We start from the raw sequence: 27,327 nt of genomic DNA, 5'->3' as shown, positions 1-27,327 counted from the left end.
TCGGTTTTGGGTCCACGACATCCTCCTTGGTGACGGACGGGAACTGGGCAACCCCTTGTAAACCCTCTAGTTGACGAAGGTAAGGTTTGCTCTTTCCGAATGGGTACCAAATCGAGAAGGTAAGGACGATTCTTGAGGCTCGTCTTTACTTCATCTTTGAAGAGATGGTCTGGGGTCTCCTGCTTGAGCAGGGGGTTGGACTAGAAGACCTCCGAGGTCCCTTCCAGCTCTATTCTGATTGATTGATTGAAACTTTGATGGTTAGAACCATAGAATCCTAGGGCTTGGAGATCTTCTAGTCCAACCAAGGCAGGAGTCTTTATTCTATTCTGGACAAATGGTTGTCCCATCTTTTCTTGAAGACCTCCAGTGATGGTGTACCTACAACTTTCGGAGGTAAGGTATTCCATTGATTAATTGATCTCACCCTCAGGAGTTTCCTCCTAAATTCCAGGCTGAGTCTCCTTTCTGAGGAGATTCCATCCCTTCATTGAGCACTTGTACAGGTAGTCCTCCCTCAATGTCCAGTTGCTTAGCAACCAATTGAAGTTGCAACAGATCACCCCTACCCCAAAATGTATTTACTACTCGATTCTGGAGTTCTGACGGCAGTACACATACATACACCATAGTCACGTGACTGTAGAAGACCATAGAATCATAGAATCCCTGAATCCTAGAATCATAAGGCTGGAAGATCTTGGAGATCTTCTAGTCCAACCATCTGCTCAAGACAGGAATCCCATCCCAGACAGATGGTTGTCCAATCTGATCTTAAAAACCTCCAGTGATGGAGCACCCACAACTCCAGGAGGCAGGCTGTTCCATTATTCATTGTCCTCACCATCAGGAAATTCCTCCTTATTTCTAGCTTGGATCACCCTCTGACCAACCTCCACCCATTGCTTCTTCTACCGCACTGTTTTCGAAGTAGCTGAGAAATTCAGCTGACCAATCAGCTTGGAGTCCTCTCTGATGTGAGGGATTATAACTCTAAGGCAATCTTGTTGCTTCCTAGATAGGACCTTCACCCCACATCTACCATCTGACCATGTTTGAGTCACACGGTTCACAGGACCCCAGTGGTGGGATTCTTGGATTAAGATTACAGATTAAGATAAGCAGAGTTGGAAGGGACCTTGTAGGTCATCTAGTCCAACCCTCTGCCCAAGCAGGAGATATTTCTACACCATTTCTGACAGATGGCAGTCCAGTCTCTTCTTGAAAGCCTCCAGTGATGAAGCTTCCCACAACTTCTGAAGGCAACTTCTGTTCCATTGGTTGATTGTTCTCACTGTCAGAAAATGTCTCCTTATTAGGTTGAATCTCTCCTTGATCAGTTTCCATCCATTATTCAATGTCTGGCCTTCAGTTGCTTTGGAAAACAGGTGGACCCCTTCCTCTCTGTGGCAGCCCCTCAAATATTGGAAGGCTGCTAACATGTCTCCCCTGGTCCTTCTCTTCACTAGACTAGCCAGGCCCAGTTCCTGCAACCGTTCATCCTATGTTTTAGCCTCCAGTCCCCTCATCATCCTGGTTGCTCTTCTCTGCACTCTTTCTAGAGTCTCAACATCTTTTTTATGGTATGGGGATCAAAACTGGATGCAGTACTCTAGGTGTGGTCTTACTAAGGCTTTGTAGAGTGGTAGTAGTACCTCACCTGATCTTGATTGCATCCCTCTGTTGATGCAGTTTAGGATTGCGTTGGCTTTTTTGGCTGCCGCTGCACACGGCTGGCTCCTATTTAGCTGGTTGTCCACTAAGACTCCAAGGTCCCTCTCACTGCTATTAAGCCTGGTTTCACCCAGTCTATATGTGTCCTTTGGGTTTTTCTTGACCCAGTCCACCATGAGGTAGAAATGAAGAGAGCCAACCAAGGTGGCAGAGGCTGCGGAGGGGCAGAGACCTCCTTTCTACTTTCAACACCAGTTCCTCTTTGTTGGTACTGCTGAAGATGGACTTCCATGGTTCAAGTAGGACTCAAAAGCATGTTGCCAAGGTCGGGAAAAAAAACCTGACCTCGTCCAATCCCCCCACTTGCCCACTGCAGGAATTTATTAGTATGTCATAATTAGCCCCAGGCCTTTGCAGAACCAATCCATGCTTCAGAAAAACATCTCATGGTCCTTCAACGTTCTGCTCTCTGAAGACCTGTTGATGAACTTGCATTCCTATCAGAGGTGGGTTTCAGCAGGTTCTGACTAGCTTTGGAGAACCAGTAGCGGAAATTTTGATTAGTTCGGAGAACCGGTAAATACCACATCTAACTGGCCCTGACCCCCTCTATTCTCTGCCAGTCCCAGCTGATCAGGAGGAAATGGAGATTTTGCAGTAACCTTCCCCTATCACGCCCACCAAGCCACGCCCACAGAACCGGTAGTAAAAAAATTTGAATCCCACCACTGATTCCTATGCTATCCTATTTTTCCCCCCAGGCACCAGAATCAACATGCTGAAGGCTTCAGCCCTTCTTCTCCTTTGTGGCCTCCTGCCCATCTGCCAAGGTGGAGCAGAAAACTTGTTATCTGTGGCCCAGGTGGACAAGGCTGTTCTGGAGAACTGTGAGTCTTCATTTTCCTTCTGTGTTTGCAAACCAAAACTTTGGAAAGGAGATTCCATGGCTGTGTTCTGAAGCATTTAACTCCTGAATGATTATTACGGAATCCCAAAGGTGATTTTTCCAAAAGGCAAATGGCCTCTCTTGGAGTTTTTTTTCCCCTTTGGAAACGTTTCACTTCTAATCCAAGATGCTTCTATAGTTCACAACTGAAGAAATGGGTCTTGGGTGAGAAGTGAAACATTTTCAAAGACCAGTTGCCTTTTGGAAAAAGATCCTTTGGGGCAACCATGACCTGGATGGTTGAGAATCTCCATAGATGACTATTATGGAGATGTTCTGTGGGAGATCACAGAGAATGGAAGGGTCTATTATAGCAACATACGTCAAACGTTCTGGCTTTACTACATTAATAAAGGTGAATTTGGCCAAAGACAGAGAAAAAGCATGTGGGATGGAAGTCTAAGAAAAATCAAGAATAACTCTAGTAACTCAGCTAAACTATACTTCAGCTGCTAATAACAATAAACTCAGTTTCAGCTCAGAAACTGAGTTTAAATTTAATTAATCTCCTGTAATAATTGCTCTCCACCCTCTACAGTACTCTCAAATGTCCTGGCCAAAGATGACCTGCTTCAAGGACTTGCTGGAGGAGTGAGTAAAAATGTCCTAGGAGGGTTGAATGGAGGCCAAAATGGAGGACCACTTGATGGTGTCCTTGGAGGGCAAGATGGAGGACTTCTTGGTGGTGTCCTTGGAGGCAAAGATGGAGGTCTGCTTGGTGGTGTTCTTGGAGGCCAAAATGGAGGACCGCTTGATGGTGTTCTTGGAGGCCAAGATGGAGGACTTCTTGGTGGTGTCCTTGGAGGCAAAGATGGAGGTCTGCTTGGTGGTGTTCTTGGAGGTCAAGATGGAGGTCCACTTGGTGGTGTCCTTGGAGGCCAAGGTGGAGGACTTCTTGGTGGTGTCCTTGGAGGCCAAGGTGGAGGTCCATTAGGTGGTGTCCTTGGAGGCCAAGGTGGAGGACTGCTTGGTGGTGTCCTCGGAGGTCCAAATGGAGGACTTCTTGGTGGTGTCCTTGGACATGAAGGTCTCCTGGGGTGAGTTACCTATTGTCAGACTTTATACCTAGACCTGATGTTAAATTAGATCTTCAGTTCTTTAGGTCTTGATTTGATTCAATGGAAGACTCCAACATGATAGAAACTTGCAGACATGTTCCAGACATGACTTAAGCCTCTAAGGCAACACCTGGTTGTCTTCTGCAGAGGAAACACTTTAGATAATTACATTTCTGAGTTCTTACACCTAAATTCTGGGTTTCTTTCTTCTTCCTTCTGAACTGGTTAGCCTTGGAAAACCTCATCTGGTCACTTAATGCTCGTTTTCATGCTTTTTTGGGGGGTACTGCCTACTTTACATTGAGTAGATAGAGATGAAGATCATTCTCCTGTCCTAGTTCTCTCTCTGTCCCACGCTTTGTACACAGACACACACGGACATGCACGCACACAGTCCATTACATACATAGACCCCAAATGTCGATCAGCAAAATCTAAATCCCATGGAAAAAGTTAGATTTAAGATGTCTAGGGTTATGACATTGAATCATCATCATCATTCAATGACCCCATAATCCCTCGCAGGGTGGAGTCTGGGCAACTGAATGGAGCTAGCAGAGTGTTTTAATGGCCGGATGCCCTTCCTGTCACCAATGCGGAGTTTTTTTCAGCAGAGATATTCTCATTGTGCCCAGAGAGAGAAATATCTGCCTCTACCTAGGATTGAACTCACAGCCTCCTGATTGTGAGGTGAGACCTCCACCTCTAGGCCACTGCACCACTCAGGTTATGATGTGAAATGTCCTTCATAATTTTAGTTTCTGTTCCTAACCATGAAGCTCACTTTTATCTCCAGGTTGAAACTTGTGGATATCATCCTTCCTAAAGTCACCCTGAAGCTTTTTCCAGTTGGACTTGGATTGAACATTTACACCAAAATAGCCCTCAAGGGCAACACGTGAGTTGGCTTCCTTGGGAAATAGTAAATCTTGCTACCTTTCTTGGCTGACATTTCCACAGGTAGCATTTCCCAGTCTCCTTCTTCCTTCCAGCTTTAGTTTTGACGTAGTCGGAGATAGAGTAGAGTAGAGTAGAGTAGAGTAGAGTAGAGTAGAGTAGAGTAGGGTAGGGTAGGGTAGGGTAGGGAAGGGAAGGGGAGGGGAGGGGAGGGGAGGGGAGCGTAGAGTAGAGTAGAGTAGAGTAGAGGAGTGGAGTGGAGTAGAGTAGAGTAGAGTAGAGTAGAGGTAGCCATTTTGTAGAGAAAGAGAAACCATTGAGTTGTGTGTTGTGGTTAGTTAAAACAATGGCCATCACAATCCAATACCTGCCACTTTTCTAAGTTCCTTGTTGTCACACACAGAAAGAGGCAAGACTTGGATGACAACACTGCCTCTGCCATCTTGCCTGGTTTAGTCCCCAGGAACTGCTGCTGTCATGAGGAGCTTCCTAACTTTCAACCATGGTTGATTCAAAAATAAGATCTGTAGGACATGGGATTTTCAGGAAAGGGAGGTCTTCTGACCACAGTGGCCCAGTGTTTAGAGTGCAGTACTGCAGGCTACTTCTGCTGATCACTGGCTGCCAGCAGTTGGGCAGATCGAATCTCACCAGGCTCAAGGTTGACTCAGCCTTCCGTCCTTCTGAGGTGGGTAAAATGAGGACCCAGATTGCTGGGGACAAGAGGCTGACTCTGTAAACCGCTAAGAGAAGGCTGTAAAGCACTATGAAGCGGTATATAAGTCTAAGGGCTATTGCTATTCTGATTATCTGTCCTCCATTAGAAAAAAATGTATTATCTTCAAATAGTAAATCAGGATTTGGTTTTGTAGGAATAATAGTTAGGAGATATGCCTTTAAGAAGCCAAAAAACATCCGTGTAAGTCAGGAAACCAAAGAAGGAAAATCACTAGTGTCATATGGAAAGTGTTGGTCAGGGATCACTGAGTTTCACCTTCAAATCTACTCTTAATTTTGGATTTTGAGCTTGTCACACTTTCTCTGGAGCTAGAATTGAAGAAGGAACCCTTAGTTGAATGTTCTTGAGCTCCTAGGCTAAATGTTTGGGATATAAACCTAATAAATAAATATTTGTGTTGGATGGGAAAAGCCAGCTGTCAGACTTCGATGCTATCTCAAAATAAATGAATTTCCAAACTGCCAATCTTTAAGGAAATCTTTTCCTTAATTGAGCACAGCCACCGGATCATGACTCGATGCGGACAAGACTGACCTTTTGCCCCCCAATCCCTCCCTTTCCGATCCCCAAATCTCTGCTTCTCATTGGCTATCTTCCAAGTCATTCTTCAGACTTCTTGTCTCGTCATTTCCCAGGAATGTCCCCCCCCTCATTTCCACGACAACCCGACTTCAAAGGGATTTAGCAGGCAAAAGTTCAGAGCTTATCTCTCTCTCTCTCCTCTGCTCTCTATGCCAGCGTTGAAGCGTTGACACCAGCACTGTCTCCAAACTTAGAAGATTCTTTGGAGAACTTTTGGCTGTTGGTCCAATAAACAGCCTCATGTCGATTTCCTTGGGATTCTTTCAGGATTCTGGGGGGCCCGTTGACTCTCCTGGTAGAAGTGAACATCACAGCCAAAGCCCGGCTGGTCCAGGACAGGATGGGATCTCCCAAGCTTCTCCTTGAGAATTGCAGAACCAATCTTGGTGGCATTCGGATCTTGTCTGGGTGAGTCTTTGTACATCACAAATAGACACTTAACCTATGTGGGGGGACAGCTTTTGAATGGATGGGTCAGGGACGCTAAACCGTCCAATGAGGTCAGTCTATGGAGCAACGTCACCCTCCAGATGGGTAAAGAGACTACAAATCCTAGACTTCCCAGCCACCGTGAGATGGAAAAACTGAATTTGGCGAATTTATAATTTCCTCCATTGAATCAAAACAAAAGGTTCTCTCACCAAGGAAATCATTGGCCCAGTCAAGGAAGGTCTTCAGAAAGAGGTTAAAAAAAAAAGAATATTCAAGATGGCAGCCCCAATGGTGTGATCCAAGCCTTGTCCCACTTTAACAGGTGTTGCAAAAAGTGATAGGACTTGGATCGCACAGATGTGGCTGTCATCCATCTTGAACAGTGTTTCTCAACCTTGGTAGCTTGAAGATGGGTGGACTTCAACTCCCAGAATCCCCCAGCCAGCAGCGCTGGCTGGGGGATTCTGAGAGTTGAAGTCCACCCATCTTCAAGCTTCCAAGGTTGAGAAACACTGATCTTGAATGTCTTGACTTCTCCTTGGCGACATTCTTGACTGAGCACCAAGTGGTTGCAGATAATCCTGGACTTACAACCATTTAGTGAACTTGGAAGTTAAATAGCATTGAAAAAAAGTGGCCATTTTTCACACTTACGACAGTTGTCCCATAATTATGTGATCAAAATTCAAATGCTTGGCAGCTGGTTCATATTTATGCATCCCAACATCCCGTGATTTCCCTTTTGCGACCTTCTGGCAAACAAAGCAATGGGGAAGCCAGATTCACTTAACAACCGTGCTACTAACTTAACCACTGCAGTGATTCACTTAACAACGGTGGCAAGAAAAGTCGTAAAATGGGGCGAAATTCACTTCATAAACTTTTCGTTTAGCAACAGAAATTTGAGGCTCAATTGTGGTCGTAAGTCCAGGACTAGCTGTAGTAGGAAGCTGTGGGATTGGTCCCAGCGTTGTCCTAGGATGAAGCTTGATTTTTCACTTGTGGGCCAACAGAAGCTTTTATGTGGCAAAGGATGATAGATAGAGCGGAGAGATTATTAACTTTTTAATAATTTTTAATAATTCCACTCATTTTTCAGGCTCCTTCCATTGTCCTTGGACAACGTTCTGAGTGATCTTTTGAATAAAGTTGTTCCTGGTTTGGTGAGTCCTCCTACTGAATTATATAGCCTGTCCCTCTTTTAGTACCGTAGCTTCAATGAACACAAATTCAGAATCTGGGCCATCAATCAGAGAGAACCACACCAGAATAGTCTTGCAGGGTCAAGAAATGCATTCGATTCTGCTGGACTCAGAGGAGACCACCAAATTGATTGACTGGAGTGAGATGAGATGATTCAGGGGCCTGACCAGATAGAAAGAATTACAAGAATAATGAATAACTAGATTGGAAGGGACCTTGGAGGTCCTCCAGTCCAGCCCCTTGCTCAAGCAGGAGACCTTATACCATTTGAGACAGATAGCTGTCCAGTCTCTTCTTAAAAACCTCCAGTGATGGAGAATTCACAACTTCTGGTGGCAAGCTGTTCCACTTGTTAATTGTCCTCATTGTTAGGAAATTTCTCCTTAATTCCAGGTTGCTCCTCTCCTTGGTTAGTTTCCATCCGTTGCTTCTTGTCCTGCCTTCAGGGGCTTTGGAAAATAAGTCAACCCCCTCTTCTTTGTGGCGGCCCCTCAAATATTGGAATACTGCTAGAATCCAACAATTATACTATGAACTTTTGGAAAGTGGTGATAAGGGAATAGGAGAACTTCCAATGTAATTTGAATCTTGACCGAGATATCTTGGTGTTCCCAAGCAACATTGGTGATGCCATCAGGGATTTATACCTGAGGTTCAGCTTTGAAATGGATTTTGAAGATTCAAAAGAAGGCTCAATGGCCTCTTCAGGCGTATTCTGAAGCCATGAAGCATCCCATCAACAGTAGTCCTCTTGGAGAAGACTATAATCAGTGGAACAGCCTTCCTCCAGAAGTTCTCCTCATGTACTGGAATTGCCCCTAATTCTTCTTTTCTCAGTGGTGGGATTCAACCGGTTCGCACCCCTTCAGCGGAACCAGTTGTTAAATTACTGGCTGGCCCCACCCCTCCCCTTCCAGAAGTCCCCCGCGTCCCGCTTTGGTTCCCAGGAGGCTGCAGGGAGGCCTACTAGGCTCAAAACAGGGTGTGGGAGGTACCCCCCCCGGTGGCCTTTTTTTTGCTCCCAGGGGGTGCAAGAGGCCAAGTGCTGCCTGTCATACCCCCTGGCCACGCCCACCATGGCCACGCCCATCCAGCCGGTCATTAGGGCAGAGAACCGGTTGTTAAATTATTTGAACCCCACCACTGCGACTGGCCAAAAACATTCTTCATATGTTTTAGTCTCCAGCCCTTTAATCATCTTAGTTGCTCTCCTCTGCACTTTGTCTAAAGTCTTCACATCTTTTTTGTAGTAAAGTGACCAAAACTGGATGCAGGATTCCAGGTGTAGCCTTACTAGGGATTTACAACGCGGTACGAACACTTCACCTGATTTTGATTCTATGCCTCTGTTTTCTTCTCTGCTACAGCTGTGTCCAGTTGTCGATGTTGTCCTGAACCTTCTCAACACTGTTCTTGGCACAGTCAACAGTAAGGATTTTTTCTTATGGTCGGGAAGTATTCTGCCTTATTTATTTTATTTATTTTAATTTTTTATTCAGGAGCCATCTACCCGACGTCTGACCATCAGGGAAGTAGCTTAGATGCCTCCATTAAATTTGTCATCTTTTCGGTGTGCAAAGCAAACTTGTTCTGGCATGTACAGTACTGTGACTGCAAAGCCTTACATGCACACACACACAAAATCCCTTGAACACAGAACATCATAGAAAACAGAGTTGGAAGGGACCTTGGAGGTCTTCTAGTCCAACCTCCCGCCCAGTCGGGAGACCCTACACTATTTTTTTAAAAAAAATTGATTTATATGCCGCCCTTCTCCGGAGACTCAGGGTGGCTTACAATGCGTTAAGCAATAGCCTTCATATTTTTGTATATTTTATACAAAGTCAGCTTATTGCCCCCACAAACTGGGTTCTCATTTTACCTACCTTAGAAAGGATGGAAGGCTGAATCAACCTTGAGCCTGGTGGGATTTGGACTTGCAGTAATTGCAGGCAGCTGGTCTTAATCACAATGCTTTTAGTCTGCTGCGCTACCAGGGCTCCTATCCTCCTCCTCCTCCTCCTCCTCCTCCTCCTCCTCCTCCTCCTCCTCCTCCTCCTCCTCCTCCTCTCTTCTTCTTCTTTTAAATTTGATTTATATGCCGCCCTTCTCCGGAGACTCAGGGCGGCTTACAATGCGTTAAGCAATAGCCTTCATACTTTTGTATATTTTTACAAAGTCAGCTTATTGCCCCCACAAACTGGGTCCTCATTTCACCTACCTTAGAAAGGATGGAAGGCTGAGTCAACCTTGAGCCTTAGAGAGATTTGAACCCGCATTTCATCAGCCGAGAGCTCAGGGCAGGGGCGGGGGGGTGGCGGTCATTTTAAAAGAAGGTCTTGATCCGAGGGAGACCACTGTACCTCAGATAGCCGGATGTGAGTCCCTTTTTGTGAAGTGGGGTCGTGGGGTGCAGATGGGTCTGTTGATCACGTACCTGGCTCCCTGCCACGTGGCAGCGACCCTGCCCGAACTCCTCAATGTTATAGCCGAGGTGGTGGCTGATACCCCCAGACTTGTGGTCATGGGGGATTTCAACCTGCCATCCATCGGTGAGACATCTGAGGTAGCTCGGGAGTTCATGGCTTCCATGACGGCCATGGACCTGACCCAAGTAATTCACGGCCCTACTCATATGGGGGGACACACTCTGGACTTAGTTTTTATCTCTGGTCAGTGGTTGAGTGGCCTTGATATAGGGGATGTAGTTATTGAACCCTTGTCATGGTCTGACCACTCGCTCCTTCGACTTGACTTTCTGACCGCCGTACCCCGTCGCAGGGAGGCGGAACCGACCAGGTGGTTCCGCCCCAGGCGCCTGATGGACCCTGATAGGTTCCAGATGGAGCTTGGGCCATTTCCTGAGACTCTAGCTCATGACTCGGCTGACGACCTGGTGGCCGCCTGGGATAGGGCGGCTGCCGGGGCTTTGGACCGGGTCGTGCCTTTGCGGCCTCTGACCCAGCTCCGAACTCACTTAGCTCCTTGGTTTTCCGAGGAGCTGAGGGTGATGAAGCGCCGGAAAAGACGCCTAGAGAGCGGTTGGAGGGCCAGTCGTTCCGAGTCTGACTTGACACTGGTAAGGTCTCATATTAAGACCTACCTAGTGGCGATAAAAGCGGCGAAATCTAGCTATTTTGCTGCTCTTATTGCGTCATCAGATAACCGCCCAGCTGCCCTGTTTAGGGTGACCCCCTCCCTCCTCCATCTGGGAGCGCGGGAGGACCCCTTGCAGGGCCGAGCTGAGGATTTTGTACAGTATCTGGATGATAAAATAACTCAGATTCGGGAAGACTTGGCCGCCGACTGGGTTAGTTCAGACGAGATGACTGAGGCAGGCCTTGAGAGTGTTATCTGGGAGGAGTTCGATCCTGTGGCTCCCGAGGACGTGGACAGGATCTTGGGGCGGCTGAACGCCACCACATGTTTATTGGACCCGTGTCCCTCCTGGTTGGTGCTGGCTTCCCGGGAGGTTACACGAGGCTGGCTCCAGGGAATTATCAACGCTTCTTTGAGCGAGGGTGTCCTGCCGGCCGCCTTGAAAGAGGCGGTGGTGAGGCCTCTCCTCAAGAAGCCATCCCTGGACCCGGCTGTTTTGGCTAACTATCGTCCAGTCTCCAACCTTCGCTTTATTGCGAAGGTTGTTGAGAGTGTGGTGGCGCGACAGCTTCCCCAGTACCTGGATGAAGCTGTCTATCTGGATCCGCTCCAGTCCGGCTTCAGACCTGGGTACAGCACGGAAACGGCATTGGTCGCGTTGGTGGATGATCTCTGGAGAGCCCGGGATAGGGGTTCTTCCTCTATCCTGGTCCTATTAGACCTCTCAGCGGCTTTTGATACCATCGACCATGGTATCATGTTGCGCCGGCTGGAGGGACTGGGAGTGGGGGGCACCGTTTTGCGGTGGTTCTCCTCCTATCTCTCCGACCGGTCGCAATCCGTGTTGACAGGGGGGCAGCGGTCGACCCCAAGGCGCCTTGTTTGTGGGGTGCCGCAAGGGTCGGTCCTCTCGCCCCTCCTGTTCAACATTTATGTGAAGCCGCTGGGTGAGATCATCCGTGGTTTTGGGGTGGAGTTCCATCAGTACGCTGATGATACTCAGCTGTACATTTCCACCCCAGACCATCCCAATGATGCCTTGGAAGTGATGTCCCAGTGCCTGGAGGCCGTGCGGGTCTGGATGGGGAGAAACAGGCTTCGACTCAACCCTTCCAAGACCGAGTGGCTGTGGCTGCCGGCGTCCCGGTATAGCCAGCTGACGCCATCGCTGGTTATTGGGGGCGAATCATTGGCCCCCACGGAGAGGGCCCGCAACTTGGGTGTCCTCCTGGATGCGCGGCTGTCTTTAGAAGGGCATATGACAGCCGTGGCCAGGGGGGCTTTTTGTCAGGTTCGCCTGATACGCCAGTTGCGCCCCTTTCTGGACCGGGACTCCCTACGCACGGTCACTCAAGCACTCGTCACTTCTCGTCTGGACTATTGTAACGCTCTCTACATGGGGCTCCCCTTGAGGAGCACCCGGAGGCTCCAACTGGTGCAGAATGCGGCTGCGCGGGGGATTATGGGAGCGACGGGGCGCTCCCATGTGACTCCTCTCCTGCGCGAGCTGCATTGGCTTCCGGTGGACTTCCGGGTGCGCTTCAAGGTGTTGGTGATCACCTTTAAAGCGCTCCATGGCTTAGGGCCAGGGTACTTACGGGACCGCCTTCTGCCACCAATAGCCTCCCACCGGCCGGTTCGCTCCCACAGAGAGGGCCTCCTCAGGGTGCCGTCGGCCAGACAATGCCGGCTGACGACCCCCAGGGGGAGAGCCTTCTCTGTGGTGGCACCTACCCTATGGAACAATCTACCCCCAGAGATACGAGTGATCTCCGACCTTCGGATTTTTCGTCGGGCCCTAAAAACTTATTTTTTCCAGTTAGCCGGTCTGTCTTGATTTTAGGGTTAGTTTTAAAATTTTAATATTGATTTTAAATTGACAAGTTTTAAATTATGGGCCAAATTTATAAATTATTTTAACTTTATTTTTTAACTGTGATGTTTTGTATAGATGTTTTTATCTTGGCTGTTCACCGCCCTGAGTCCGAAAGGAGAAGGGCGGTATAGAAATTTGAATAAAGTAAAGTAAAGTAAAGTAATTGCAGGCAGCTGGTCTTAATAACAGGGTGCTTTAGACCACTGTACTACCAAGGCTCAGACAAATGGTATAGGGCAGGGGTGGGTTCCACTTACCTTTACTACCAGTTCGCAGCGGGAGCACTTGAGATGTGATAGAACCTAGAAACTTAAAGGTTGGTCGTAAATTGAGGACTAGCCATATCCTCGCAGCTGGAGCATGTACAACACTGGCCCTCTAAGAGACTTCCTATAGGCTTGGCGGTTGTGTTTTTTCCCCCTCTCAGTCCCTTTTTGCCTCATCCCTGACAGGTGTGTGTCCGTTCGGCATTCTTGGACATCTGCATTACACTCTGGCTGGCTTGCCACTGTTCAAGGATCAGCACATCGTTCTGAATCTAAACGTAAGGCCTGTTTCCTGCTTGTCTCCAACATCTGAACTTCTTCTTCCTCCGATTGCAATCCTGGACCAATTTCGATGGGGTCCACAATAAGTTCAAATTAACTCATTTATTTGCAAAACCGTCTACGTCCAGGAATCTTCTCAACAAACGGTTGGCCTTTGCTCAGATTTAGATAAGGGTCCATGGAATTCAAGGAGGGCTGGCTTTAGATTGCTTGTGACTATGGAGGGATTCTAGGCGGATTCTCTTTTGACGCTGCCTGCAGTTTCTGCCACTCCTTCTCCGACAGTTTTCCTGAAAATAAAAATTCCTCAACCTAGCGAGATTTGCTTTTTGGTGGACATGTTTAAGGTTGCACTGTTGAGTGTGCCTTAACCCACATAATTAAGCCCACATTTGGAGTTAATTAATCCAACAGCCCTGGGATTAACTAATTAGTTACTAACTAGTTTATTTTATTAAATTTAAAATTTAAATTTAATTAATTTAGTTAATTTAATCCAATTAACTAATTGAACTAATCTAACTTCCCCAGTCAATCATGTTTTGTGAACTACTGTTTTTGTTTTTTTTTATTTTTAAACAAAACTTAAAACATAAAACAATTATCAGCCATTTCAATTACAGAAAGTGTATTGATCGGTTACAAATCTTTTGTGCTTAATCCTCTATCCAACATTTTCTTATTTAACAGTTTATTACAGTATTATTCTCATTTACCAATTATTTACCAGTAAATTGTCCTCTATAAGGGGGGGAAAAAAACCCTTTATATGTTTTATTATCTTATCCATTTCATATTTCATTTCCATTCTTTCTTGTCTAACCATTGATAAAATAAATCCCATATCAAATAATATTGTTTATCTTCTTGTTCCCTAATTTCAAATGTCAATTTACTCATTTCAGCACACTCCAAAATTTTCTTGATAATGTCGTCATCCGTGGGTATCTTCTCACCTTTCCAGTTTCTAGCAAATACAATTCAATTTTGTGAACTACTGTTGTAGCCTGTCAGCCATCGGCCCCTCCAGCAGCCGAATCAGATGAGGATCAGGGACAGCATTAAGGCAACCTGAGGGGGAAGAGGGAATGGAGCTGGCAGAGAGAGAGAGACAGAGACAGAGACAGAGACAGAGACAGAGACAGAGAGAGAGACAGAGACAGAGACAGAGACACACAGAGAGAGAGAAAGAAAGAGAGAGAGAGTGAGAGAGAGAGAGAGACAGAGACAGAGAGAGAGAGACAGAGAGAGACACAGAGAGAGAGAGAAAGAAAGAGAGAGTGAGAGAGAGTGAGAGAGACAGAGAGAGAGAGAGAGAGAGACAGAGAGACAGAGAGAGAGAGAGACAGAGAGAGACAGAGAGAGAGAGACAGAGAGACAGAGACAGAGAGACAGAGACAGAGAGACAGAGACAGAGAGACAGAGAGAGACACAGAGAGAGAGAGAAAGAAAGAGAGTGAGAGAGTGAGAGAGAGAGAGAGAGACAGAGACACAGAGAGACACAGAGAGAGAGAGAGAAAGAAAGAGAGAGAGAGTGAGTGAGAGAGAGACAGAGACAGAGAGAGAGAGACAGAGAGACAGAGAGAGACACAGAGAGAGAGAGAAAGAAAGAGAGAGAGAGTGAGAGAGAGTGAGAGAGACAGAGAGAGAGAGAGACACACAGAGAGAGAGAAAGAAAGAGAGTGAGAGTGAGAGAGAGTGAGAGAGACAGAGAGAGACAGAGAGACACAGAGAGAGAGAGAAAGAAAGAGAGAGAGAGTGAGACAGAGAGAGAGAGAGAGACAGAGAGAGACACAGAGAGAGAGAGAAAGAAAGAAAGAGAGAGAGAGTGAGAGAGACAGAGAGAGAGAGAGAGAGAGACAGAGAGACAGAGAGAGAGAGAGAGACACACAGAGAGAGAGACAGAGAGAGACAGAGAGACAGAGACAGAGAGAGAGAGACAGAGAGACAGAGAGAGACACACAGAGAGAGAGAAAGAAAGAGTGAGAGAGTGAGAGAGAGAGACAGAGACAGAGAGAGACACAGAGAGAGAGAGAAAGAAAGAGAGAGAGAGTGAGAGAGTGAGAGAGAGAGAGAGACAGAGACACAGAGAGACACAGAGAGAGAGAGAAAGAAAGAGAGAGAGAGTGAGAGACAGAGAGACAGAGACAGAGAGAGAGAGACAGAGAGACAGAGAGAGACACAGAGAGAGAGAGAAAGAAAGAGAGAGAGAGTGAGAGAGAGAGAGAGAGAGAGATAGACAGAGAGAGAGAGAGAGAGACAGAGAGAGAGACAGAGCCTAGGCAGTCCATCAGCCCTCAGTTGGACAGTCAACAGCCCCCAGGAGGTCTGGAGGTGGCTGATGAGGAGGAGGAGGAACAGCTGGGTCCAGTGCCTGATGCTCAGAAGGCAAAGGAGAGGAGAGCAGTGGAAATCTATGGGCCGGTCCTTGGGATGGAAGAGCCACCGCTGCTAGAGAAGCCCCCCCTTTTATTTGGGGATAAAAGGCAGGGGGCAGAGATGGATAGATGTGGCAAACAACTATTCATCTCCCTGATGGACAGATTTGTTAGCCTGCGGTGAGAGAGAAACTTTTTGCCGGGGCTGCCGGGCACCTAATAAAAGAATCTTTTGAGTTCACTTCAGAGGGTTTGTCGTGTTTGGGGAAGCTGGGTCAGAACAACTAGCCAGCTTGGAGATGGAGACCTAAAGGGAATAAACATGTCAAAAATGGGTGTGTGTCCTTTCCGCCTTTTGCCTCTGGGGTAGAGAAGGAGCTTTTCAGGTAGACCAGGCAGGAAGCACAACCAGATACAGGTAGTCCTTGACATACAACTATAATGACTGTCCTGATTTTACAATACTTTTAGGAGCTCATTAAGTGAATGCGGTGGTCTTCGAACAAAAGTGACAGTCATTAAATGAAATCCACAGTTGTTAAGTGAATCCACTGGCCATTAAGCTGTGGTTTTGCTGAAAACCAGAAGTAACTTCCAGTTTGGGGCTAAATTGTCGTAAAAATACAGTCACCTGACCAGGGGACACTGCAAACAGCCGTAAATGTAGCCGTGTTGCTGATGTCTGATGAAATGAAATAAAATGAAAATGAAATGTCTGAGGTGCAGCCACATGACCAGGGAGTGACCATCGGAACTGGGTCGCAACTCTCTTATTCCAGCAGGTCGTAACTTTGAATAGTTTCTGTGCAACCCAGTTCTAAGTCACGGACTATCTGTAAATGAATTATCCTTGATTGCAAAGCTACATTAACAGAATCTTGAAAATCTGAAAGTATAAATCTCTCACCGTCTCCTTTACAGCTTGAGAAACTAGGGGTGGGGGTCCCTTCTTAGCCTCTTCCCCCCCCACCCATTGTGCAACTACGGGCTGTGACCTTTCTTTGTGACTGTTCCCTAAAGCTCCATTAACAGAATCTTCCACGTCTGAAAGTACAAATCTCCCACGGTCTCCTTTACAACCTGAGTAACTCAGGGTTTCTCCTGAGCCTCTTTTTCCCACACCCGTTATACATCTATGGGCTGTGCAGTCTCTTATCTGATGGTTGGTTTTGTGCTCGCCAATAAATTCTCTCTTGACCTTTGATCTTTTTACAGCTTATGATGACCAACCACAATGGCCAACCTGTGGATCTTCCTGGAGCCCAAAACGCCTCTTTGCCTCTGCCTCCTGCGATGGACCGTACTTCTCAGCTGATGCTTCCCCTCGACCTCCTTTCCTCGGTGCTCCAGATGCTCGTATCAAAAGGAGGGTTCAACGTGGACCTCACTGAAGTGGCGGTGAGCCACCTTGACAAGAAACTAAGCTATTTCTGCCCCCTATTTGTGGACCATAGATATGAGAGGAGTGGTAGCTAGTGAGGAAGACTCTCGCCTCCAACCTGGAAGTTGAGAGTTCAATCCTAGGTAGCAACAGATGTTTCTCTATCAGGGTACAAAGAGAATATATCTGCTGTGAACCCTGTGTAGGCATCAGGAAGGGCATCTGGCCAGTAAATGCTCAGCAACATCCAGTTGCTCCAACTCCACCCCAAACTAAAGGATTACAAGGTCATAAAAAGGGAATTTATTCGTGGGGCAGAGACTTCTGGGTTATTCTATTTTGTCATCTCCTTTGCTTTCACCAAGAAAAATCCTTGGAAACATCTCAATTGTCTCGTTGACCTTTTTCTCTAGTCTTTAGGCAACTTCCTTTTTTAATTATTCCTTTTTCTAATGGCAACTCTTGGAAACCACGAATGGAAGAGAAAGTAACTTCAACTGAATGTCCAGATGGGTAATTCCTAGTTCTACCTATCAAAAGACATTGTGTAGTTTTTCCAACTTTTAGAATAGATTAGGAGCTGGAAGGGACCTTGGAGGTCTTCTAGTCCAGCCCACTGCTCAAGCAGGAGAACCTATGCCATTTCAGACAAGGGGCTTTCCAGTCTCTTCTTTAAAACCTCCAGTGATGAAGCACCTACAACTTCTGAAGGCAACTTCTGTTCCACTGGTTGATTGTCCTCACTGATAGGAAGTTTCTCCTTACTTTTAGGTTGCTTCTCTGCTTGATTGGTTTCCATCCATTGCTTCTTGTCTTGACTTCTGGTGCTTTGGAGAATAGGTTGACCCCCTCTTCTTTGTAGGAGCCCCTCAGATCCTGGAAGGCTGCTCAAGACAAGACATGGAAACCAGGTTACCTTAGAACAAGTATCCAAGGAAGAAGCACAGAAGGATCCCATCTGATCATTTAGGGGGGCTATGGTCTCCCAGATAAACCCTTAAGAGACAGACTCCCATCTCTCCTCCTTTCTGCTGGAGGAGGAGGCAGCTTGATGGTAAAAACAGCCACAAAATTCTGCCCTTCCTTCCTTCCTTCCTTCCTTCCTTCCTTCCTTCCTTCCTTCCTTCCTTCCTTCCTTCCTTCCTTCCTTCTATCCCTCTCTCCCTCCCTCCCTCCTTTTCCTTCCTGTCTTCCTTCTTTTTACCATCTTCCTTCCCTCCCTCCTTTCCCTTCCTTCCTTCCCTCCTCTCCCTTCCTTCCTTCCTTACCTCCCTCTCACCCTCCCTCTCTCCCTCCTTCCTTCACTCCTTCACTCCTTCCTTCCCTCCCACTCTCCCTCCCTTTCCCTTCCTTCCTTCTCTTCCTTCCTCCCTCCCTCCCTTTCTTTCCCTTCCTTCTCTTCCTCCCTCCCTCCCTTTCTTTCCCTTCCTTTTTCCCTTCCTTTCTTCCCTCCTTCTCTTCCCACCTTCCTCCCTTTCTCCCTTTCTTTCCCTTCCATCCTTCCTTCCTTTCTCTTTCTTTCTCTCTCTCTTTCTCTCTCCTTCCTTCCTTCCTTCCATCCATCCATCCTCTTTCTTTCTTTCTTTCTTTCTTTCCCTTCCTTCTCTTCCTCCCTCCCTCCCTTTCTTTCTTTCTTTCTCTCTTTCTCTCTCCTTCCTTCCTTCCTTTTCCTTCCATCCATCCATCCTCTTTCTTTCTTTCTTTCTTTCTTTCTTTCCTTCCTTCCTTCCTTCCTTCCTTCCTTCCTTCCTTCCTTCCTTCCTTCCTTCCTTCCTTCCTTTCTCTGAAGGCAAGTTGTCCTCACTGTCAGGAAGTTTCTCCTTAATTCCAGGTTTCTTCTCTCCTTGATTAGTTTCCAACCATTGTTCTTTGTCCTGCCTTCAGGTGCTTTGGAGAATAATTTGACTCCTTCCTCCTCTTTGGGGCAGCCCCTCAAATACTGGAAGACTGCTACCCTGTCAGTCTTAGTCCTTCTCTTCTCTAGACTGGCCAAACCCAAATCCTACAATCGTTCTTCATATATTTTAGTCTCCAGGCCTTCGATCATCTTAGTTGCTCTGAACTTTTTCCAAAGTCTCATCATCTTTTTTGTAACGTGGTGACCAAAACTGTTTGCAGTATTCCAGGTGTGCTCTTACTAGAATTTTCTAAAACGGCACTAATACTTCACGTGATCTTGATTCTATGCCTCTGTTTTATATGCCCATTTTGTGCCTCTGTTTTCTTGCTTAACATGTAATTTTTTTTCTGGGGAAATGAGTGAAAACGATTAATCTTCTGGCGTGGCAGTCGGAAGCCAATGCCATCCAAAGAAATCACCACACCAGCTAGAAAAAAACTTGGATCAACTGCCAATAAGACATTTCAGGAGTTGCGTTGTCTGACTATCCTGTGTCGTTGTTGTTTCTTTTAGCTCCGTGGCTCTGTTCCAATGACAACATCGGCTCTGCAGTCTGTGCTACCTGAGGTAAAATCTTTCTACAACAGATCATAACTGGCTTTTTTTCCCTCTAAGCTCTGGGATAAGATCAGGTGTTTGACTTTTTTGTACAAGTATTCCTCGACTTACGATCACAATTGAGCCCAAACTTTCTGCTGCTAAGTGAGTCGGTTGTTAAGTGAGTTTGGCCCCATTTTATGGCTTTTCTTGCCCCAGGGATCGCACGACTCTGGGACACTGTGACCGTCGTAAAGACGAATCAGTTGCCAAGTGTCTGAATTTTGATCACATGATCATGGAGATGCTGCAACGGTCATAAGTGTGGGAAATGGCCATAAGTCACATGTGTTTTGGTTTACAGTTATGGTTTTAATGCTTTTTTAAACTTTTGGTTGGGAGCTGCCCAGAGTTGGTTAGAAAATGGGCATCTATATAAATGTTTTAAATAAATCAATAAATAATGACCAAGAAATGTCTATGGAGATTCTCTATCATCCAGGTTCCTGGTTGTCTCAAAGGGGCTTTTTCCAAAAAGGCAACTGGACTTCCTTGGTTTTTATTTTGAAAATGTTTCGCTTCTCATCCAAGAACTGAAAAAGCTCCTTGGATGAGGGGAAAAAAAAATGTGTTCAAGGAAAAATACTGTAATACAGTAGTGGCCAAAATTGTGGAAACCTTTTGGGAAAAGTGTATTTTTTGAGGTTTGATGGCTAATAACACTCCCTTTTTTTTGGTGTTTCAAGATCATCCTATTCCACTGCTGGAATGGCCTGGGAATAGCCTAGATCTTAACCCAATTGAAAATTTATGAAGCCGACTAAAGAAACTTGTTAGTCAGAAGCGACCCAGCAATAAAACCCAGTTAATAGAAGCCATCATTCCATCTTGGTTTCATATTATAACAGCTGCAGAACTCAAAGACTTGGTTCACTCCATGGGAAGACGTTGTAAGGCCGTCATTCATGCTAAAGGTTACCCCCAACTAAGGATTAACTGACATGGGGATCATTTTTGTACATCTCGTTTTTTCTACGTGTTTCACTTTCCTTCTCTATACTGTCACTGCTATTCTAATAGCAAATCCTTCATAAAAGTTATTGCATTGCATTCTTGACTAAATTATCTTTCCATTGATATATAACTTTATGGTACCACTCCAAAAAAAAGTGGTGTTATTACGATTAGCTAGTTTTAGAAAGTACACTTTTCCCAAAATGTTTCCACAATTTTGGCCACTACTGTATGCCAAGAAAATCCAGTTGCCCTTTGTAGGGGGGGTGGGAAGCATCTTTGGGATAATGGCCGGGGAAGCTTTCTGCCCCTCCTGATGGGTCCTAACCATTCCTTCTGTCTGATTGTCCACAGTTGTCTCAACTTGGGACCGAAGATCTACCCTTGGTGGTCAAGATTAGAGTCCGTGGCCTTCCAGTGGTGTCTTTGCAAAATGGGAAAGTCAAGATCCTCTTGGATGCTGGCCTCCAAGTGCTCTCCCAGTCAAACTCTAGTCTCACCCCGCTCTTTACCGTGAACACGGTGAGTAAGAAGAGAAGCAACAGGTTCCTGATGCTGGTTGGGTGATCCTTGACTTGGAAAGGCCACCAGACGAATTTGCAAGTCTCAACCCCTGAGACTCCTGTTTCTAATCTCTCAGCTTCCTTGTCTCTAATTACTAGCAGCTTTAATTCGGTTTATCCCTGATAAAGAGTAGCTGTTGCAGCCAGCGGGTCTTTGCAGCTTCTAAACCCTGCCACCTTATCAGAAGTAGGTCTTCTGCTCCTTGGCAAGCTCTGTCCAAGCACAATGGGGCTTTCATGGACTGCCAGCATGAGGGGCCCTACTCAGGTGTTCCATCTCCAAGAGAAACCATTCATCGAGCAGCACAAGATGTGATTTTCTCTATTACTCAAATGGCTTCCTTCCTGTTGAGTTGGGTTGTGGACTGTAGAGAAATGAAGCTTTCTACTCTCTGAGTAGCTAACGTTGGGGAGTTAGTGGGCTGGGTAGTTAGGCACCAATTGAGTAGATATTGGAAGGGATCACCAAATACAAAGGGGTAAGCCAAGGTCTCTGAATAAGAGCACGGGATCTACAAAAGGCAGACAGTGGCAGTTGTAAGTTGTAGGGACAAGAAAGTTGTAAGGGAGAGAGACAGTTTGGTCTACTGGTTAAGGCACCAGGCTAGAAAGAAAGAGACTGTGAGTTCTAGTCCTGCCTTAGGCATGAAAGTCAGTTGGTGAATTTGGATCAATCACCAGGAGAGGGTGAGTTCTAGTCCTGCCTTAGGCACGAAACCCAGCTAGGTGACTTTGGGCCAGTCACCAGGAGACGGTGAGTTCTAGTCCCCTTTTAGACACAAAAGTCAGCTGGATTTTTATTCTTAGCATGATCTTGTCAATGACAAATTAAATATTCAGGAGGTGTGGCTTTTACATTTTAACAAGTTTACAATTGATTAAACTTCAGCGTCCTTCTCTAGCAAGACTGAGCTGGATCTTATCAGAATTTCACATTCTTGAATGTTGCTTCAAAGAAACTAGAAACATTAATCAAAAGTGCTCCTTGTTGCTAAAGACATTACTCAGAGAGTAATTACCTTTCTCCTCCTGTAATCAAAACCTGGAGCTAATAGAGAGCCATCCGGAGTAAGAGCTACTATCAGCCTTATCCTCTATGATGTTAGTTACTACTAGGGACCAAAGTCATGCAGATGATGTTATGATTACAGGGAATCCACCTGAGTGGAAGTTTCAGTGTTACACGAACCACGCTGGGCATCTCTCTGGCCTTAGAAAGGTAAGCAAACTCCAAATCACCTATGGGATCATTCTTAGACCTTTGGACTAACAGGGCCTCTTATTTATAGATGTGTGTTGCTCATTTGAGGATGGTGTGCCCTTCATCCCAATTCAGAACAACAGAAGTTGGAAGGGACCTTGGAGGTCTTCTAGTCTAACCCTCCACTCAGGCAGGAGATCCTATTACCATTTCAGATAAATGGTTGTCCAATCTCTTCTTAAAAACCTCCAGTGTTGGAGCCCCTACAACTTATTCAGTTTGGATAGGAGAATTTCCAACTGGTAGTGCCCTCCTCCTGGCATTGCCATCCTGGAGAGATACCTGATCTTGCTTCTTAGACCACCTTGGAGTAAATTGAGAAGATCCACAAGCTAGTTAGGGAAATGGAGGGTGAAACATATGAAGAACGATTGCAGCAATCGGAGATGTCTATAAGGAAAATAAGAACTAGGGATGACATGATAACATCTTCCAATATTTGAGGGGCTGCCATCCAGTTTTGGTCCCCACACTATAAAAAAGATGTGGAGACTCTGGAAAGAGTGCAGAGAAGAGCAACAAAGATGATGAGGGGACTGGAGGCTAAAGCATACGAAGAACAGTTGCAGGAACTGGGCCTGGCTAGTCTAGGGAAGAGAAGGACCAGGGGAGACAGGATAGCAGTCTTCCAAGATTTGAGGGGCTGCCCCAGAGAGGAGGAAGGGGGTCAACCTCTCTTCCAAAGTACCCGAAGGCCAGACAAGGATGGAAACTGATCCAGGAGAGATTCAACCTAGAAATAAGGAGGAATTCTCTGACAGGGAGAACCATCAACTGATGGAAGAGAAGTTGCCTTCGGAAGTTGTGGGAGCTTCATCACTGGAGGCTTCCAAGAAGAGCCTGGACTGCCATCGGTCAGAAATGGTGTAGGGTCTCCTGCTTGGATGGGGGGTTGGACTAGATGACCTCCAAGGTCCCTTCCAACTCAGTTAATCTGCCACAAAGAAGGGGGGAGAGGGAAATGATGAACCTATTTTCCAAAGAAGGCCTGGAGTCCACAAGTCTTAAATTTGCCAAGTTTGGAGATCCCTGACCTGGATATAGCAGACAGCAGAGTCCTGAAATGTTCTGGTCAGATGCTTCTGACCACCATACTGGACCTCTGTGGCCTGTTCAGACATATCAGATGTTTCTACAAATGTCTTCATTTTCGTATTTCTTTTCACAGCGTCTCACTCAGTGTCTCCGGCGTGGGCTCCTTTGATGTAAGTCTGTCTCCTGTAATGCATTTGCAACACAGGGAAAAGAAATAATTTCATTGATCAGGTGAATTAGAAATAGCTGGGTGGATGATTCAGGCTCTTATTAGAGAGAGTGAGTTCAAGTCCCGCCTTAGGCCATGAAGGCCAGGTGGGTGTCTTTGGGCCAGTCCCTCCCTCTCAGCCCAACCGGCCTCGCAAGATTGTTGTTCTGGAGAAAATAGGATGAGGAAAGTGTGTTTGTGCCTTGAGTTATTTATAAAGTAATAAAGACAGAATATAAAATAAGTCACTTTTTTCAGTGCTTCAGTGCTTCAGTGCTTTTTTCAGAACAGTCGCTAATTGAATGGTCGTAAGTCGAGGACTCCCCCTATGTGAATAAATAAGTTTCCCTTCAGGGAATCAGACCATTTCATTAGCTAATTATGACTTTCCAGGATCTCCAGAGATGGGGCAGCTCTCTACGGGGGTTTTGTTTTATTTATTTAATTTAATTTAATTTTATTTTATTATTTATTTTATTTTATTTTATTTTATTTTATTTTATTTTATTTTATTTTATTTTATATATTCTATTCTATTCTATTATTTTTTATTTTATTTTATTTTATTATTCTACTCTACTCTAAGTCATATTTTATTTCATGTGTACATGCATTAAATGTATTGGCTGTCCATCCTGCCACGGGGTAACTCTGTGCCACTTACAATATTAAAAAGATAAAACTATGCAAATAAAATGCTACAAAAATACAACACCCAGCTCTATATGTGGGTCAGCAGCTAAAACCTTGAAATGCAGCACGTGTGCCACTAATTGCAAAATCCTGTTGCAAAGGATAGGAATCATTCTTTCTCACCTTTAATTTGGTTTTTTTTTTTTTGCAGGAAAATGCCCTTAAGAACTGGATCACAAACATCCTTCAGATCGGATACCTGCCTCTGATGAACGGTAGGGTCTCCTGGTTGCTGTTACTGTAGAGAAGCCGAATTGCATTGCGACAAACTTTGTGTCTTGAGGAGGGGCCTTTGTCAGGGAAGGGGCCACATGCGGGATGCATTTTATACAGCAGTGGCATTGTGCAAATGACACATATGAAGGGATTTGCAAAAAGTACAGTACGTGACCTCATGTTCGCTTTGAACAAACACCTGTGATTTGGACCTAATTCTGTGGTTTCATTGCTTTTCTTTAGTTGGCCTGAACTTCGGAATTCCACTCCCGAATATTTTCAACCTGAACTTTGCCGATGGCGTGGTGAAAACCCTGGATGTAAGAGCCTGATTGGCTATTTCCTAAACAAAACATTCCTTCAAAGCTGCTGGCCATTGCATTCAAGAAATGAGTCATCAGTTGCTGAGAACTCTGAAGGGAGAAATGCAATATTTTTACCTTCACATCCAAGAGGAAACTTACCTTCGCTTTACAACGTCCAGGATTTAGATGTTGCAGGGAAGGAAGGAAGGAAGGAAGGAAGGAAGGAAGAAAGGAAGGAAGGAAGGAAGGAAGGAAGGAAGGAAGGAAGGAAGGAAGGAAGGAAAAGGTGGGAGGGAGGGAAGGAGGGAAGGAAGGAAGATGGTAAAAAGAAGGGAGGAAGGGACAGAGGGAAAGAAGGAAGGAAGGAAGGAAGATGGATGGCTGAAGGAAGGAAGATGGATGGTAAAAGAAGGAAAGAAGGGAACAGGGAGGGAGGGAAGGAAGGAAGGAAGGAAAGGAAAGGAGGGAGGGAGGGAAGGAAGGAAGAAGGATGGTAAAAAGAAGGAAGGAAGGAAGGGAAAGGAGGAAGGAAGGGAAAGGAGGGAGAGAGGGAAGGAGGGAAAGAAGGAAGGAAGGAAGATGGATGGTAAAAGAAGGAAAGAAGGGAAAGCAGGGAGGGAGGGAAGGAAGGAAGGAAGAGAAAGGAGGGAGGGGAGGAAGGAAGATGGATGGTAAAAAGAAGGAAGGAAGGAAGAGAAAGGAAGAAGGAAGGAAGGAAAGGAAAGGAGGGTGGGAGGGAAGGAGGGAAAGAAGGAAGGAAGCAAGGAAGATGGATGGTAAAAGAAGGAAGGAAGGGAAAGCAGGGAGGGAGGGAGGGAGGGAAGGAAGGAAGGGAAAGGAGAGAGGTAGGGGAGGAAGGAGGAAAGATGGATGGTATAAAGAAGGAAGGAAGGAAGGAAAATTGATGGTGAAAAGAAAGAAGGAAGGAAGGAAGGAAAGGCAGGGAGAGAGAGAGAGAGAGAAAGAAAGAAAGAAAGAAAGAAAGAAAGAAAGAAAGAAAGAAAGAAAGAAAGAAAGAAAGAAAGAAAGAGTATTATTTGATTCAGATCAAGGCCGAAGCCAGCCAGACTTTTCTTCACCCTATTCTAGAAGGAAGTCATAGAGGTGGACAATAGGATTCCCCTACTTGAAGTCCTGGAGACGACAATAATCCCACGAAAGTTGCCCTCATAGCTAGTAGCCATTGCCCTCCATGAATCTGTAGTTGAGACCCCTTTGTCTGGCTGACCGTTTTTGAGTGCCCCTCTTTTCTGCTTTCCAGGAGATGGTGGTGATCAATAAGACCTCTAAATAAGACCCCGAAGGAAGAAGACTCCACGGCAGAAGAATGAGCCCCCTTCCCTCAAGCCCTTCTCCATCCTCGAAGCGAGTGAATCTCAGCCCAGCCTCACTTTCCCCTCAATTGCTTCAGCCCAATTGAGATTCCACTTTCCTTTGTCCGCCATGGACAACCTTATTACCTAACATTGTAGAGATCTACCGTCCTCTCTGAGAATTCATGATTTGCTTGCCCAATAAAGGTGTTTACAATATATATGTCTGCCTGGGGTTTCCTCTCTCATACCAAGTCCTTTAAATCGGGGGCTAAAACACACAATGAACGGTTGCAGGAACTGGGCCTGGCTAGTCTAGTGAAGAGAAGGACCAGGGGAGACAGGATAAAATCTTCCAATATTTGAGGGGCTGCCATCCAGTTTTGGTCCCCACACTATAAAAAAGAGGTTGAGACTCTGGAAAGAGTGCAGAGAAGAGCAACCAAGAGGATGAGGGGACTGGAGGCTAAAACGTATGATGAACGGTTGCAGGAAGTGGGCCTGGTTAGTCTAGTGAAGAGAAGGACCAGGGGAGACAGGAGAGCAGCCTTCCAATATTTGAGGGGCTGCCACAGAGAGGAGGAAGGGGGTCAAGCTATTTTCCAAGGCACCCAAAGACCAGATAAGGAACAATGGATGGAAACTGGCCAAGGAGAGATTCAACCTGGAAATAAGGAGAAAATTTCTGACAGGGAGAACCATCAACCCATGGAACAGACGTTGCCTTCAGAAGTTGTGGGAGCTTCATCACTGGAGGCTTTCAAGAAGAGACTGGACTGCCATCTGTCAGCAATAGTGTAAGGTCTCCTGCTTGGGTGGGGGGGGGGTTGGACTAGATGACCTACAAGGTCCCTTCCAACTCTGTCATTCTGTAAAAAAGATGTGGAGACTCTAGAAAAAGTGCAGAGAAGAGCAACCAGGATGATGACGGGACTGGAGGCTGAAACATATGATGAACGGTTGCAGGAATTGGGCCTGGCTAGTCTAGGGAAGAGAAGGACCAGGGGAGACAGGAGAGCATCTTCTAATATCTCAGGGGCTGCCACAGAGAGGAGGAAGGGGGTCAAGCTATTCTCCAAGGCACCCGAAGGCCAGGCAGTAGTTAACAGTAAGAGCAAACTGCACTCCCTTCTAGCACTGATCATGTTACCTAGCTGGATAATGAAATGTCTCTCCCATCACCACCACCAAAAAAACCCTCCCAAGCTCAGAGGGCACCAAGGACCTCATGGGCCCTCTATGCCATGACTCTGCCACCTGTAATCTTGCACCTGGCTTAGTCGTGTGGACGGAACAGGTGTGCGAGGCGAGCATCATGGAATAGCCAACCCTTCTTTAAGGGGGAAGGGGATGATGGCTATCTTGAAAGGCGTCGTGATGGCAAGAAGTTCCATTTGGATTCCTGCCTAAATTTTAAGACTTTCAGGCTCAGAACTGAGGCCAATATCGCTGATTACTCCCCCGGTGTT

At 46.0% G+C, this 27,327-nt stretch overlaps 1 protein-coding gene across 2 annotated transcripts; it reads left to right on the top strand.

The window, feature by feature from the left end:
• LOC117666657 (BPI fold-containing family B member 3-like) lies at positions 1-26,079 on the top strand. 2 transcript variants are annotated; one of them, XM_087888936.1, is made up of 17 exons: positions 1-79; positions 2,436-2,561; positions 3,159-3,545; positions 3,582-3,657; positions 4,475-4,576; positions 6,164-6,304; positions 7,428-7,491; positions 8,899-8,959; positions 12,959-13,050; positions 16,648-16,830; positions 19,227-19,280; positions 20,619-20,786; positions 21,979-22,046; positions 23,257-23,293; positions 24,176-24,239; positions 24,484-24,560; positions 25,807-26,079. In XM_087888936.1, the coding sequence occupies exons 2-17, from the start codon at positions 2,450-2,452 to the stop codon at positions 25,837-25,839; spliced, it is 1,719 nt and encodes a 572-aa protein (XP_087745062.1). In that variant the 5' UTR covers positions 1-79; positions 2,436-2,449; the 3' UTR covers positions 25,840-26,079. The 2 variants fall into 2 exon arrangements, with proteins under 2 accessions (XP_087745062.1, XP_060548698.2); XM_060692715.2 differs by having other exon boundaries at positions 3,159-3,657.
• The last annotated feature ends 1,248 nt before the right edge of the window (positions 26,080-27,327 follow it).

Source organism: Pantherophis guttatus, chromosome 3 (genome assembly GCF_059756535.1).
Source record: "Pantherophis guttatus breed Tessera chromosome 3, ASM5975653v1, whole genome shotgun sequence".
Classification (NCBI taxonomy): domain Eukaryota; kingdom Metazoa; phylum Chordata; class Lepidosauria; order Squamata; family Colubridae; genus Pantherophis; species Pantherophis guttatus.
This window is presented reverse-complemented; position numbering and strand designations above follow the sequence as displayed.

What these genes read in the sequence shown, in the direction of transcription:
- LOC117666657 (XM_060692715.2), top strand. Translation starts at nt 2,450, where the DNA reads ATGCTGAAGGCTTCAGCCCTTCTTCTCCTTTGTGGCCTCCTGCCCATC. An exon ending in TGCAGTCTGTGCTACCTGAG is followed by an intron (nt 19,281 to 20,618) that starts GTAAAATCTTTC and finishes GATTGTCCACAG; the next exon opens with TTGTCTCAACTTGGGACCGA. An exon ending in CCGGCGTGGGCTCCTTTGAT is followed by an intron (nt 23,294 to 24,175) that starts GTAAGTCTGTCT and finishes TTTTTTTTGCAG; the next exon opens with GAAAATGCCCTTAAGAACTG.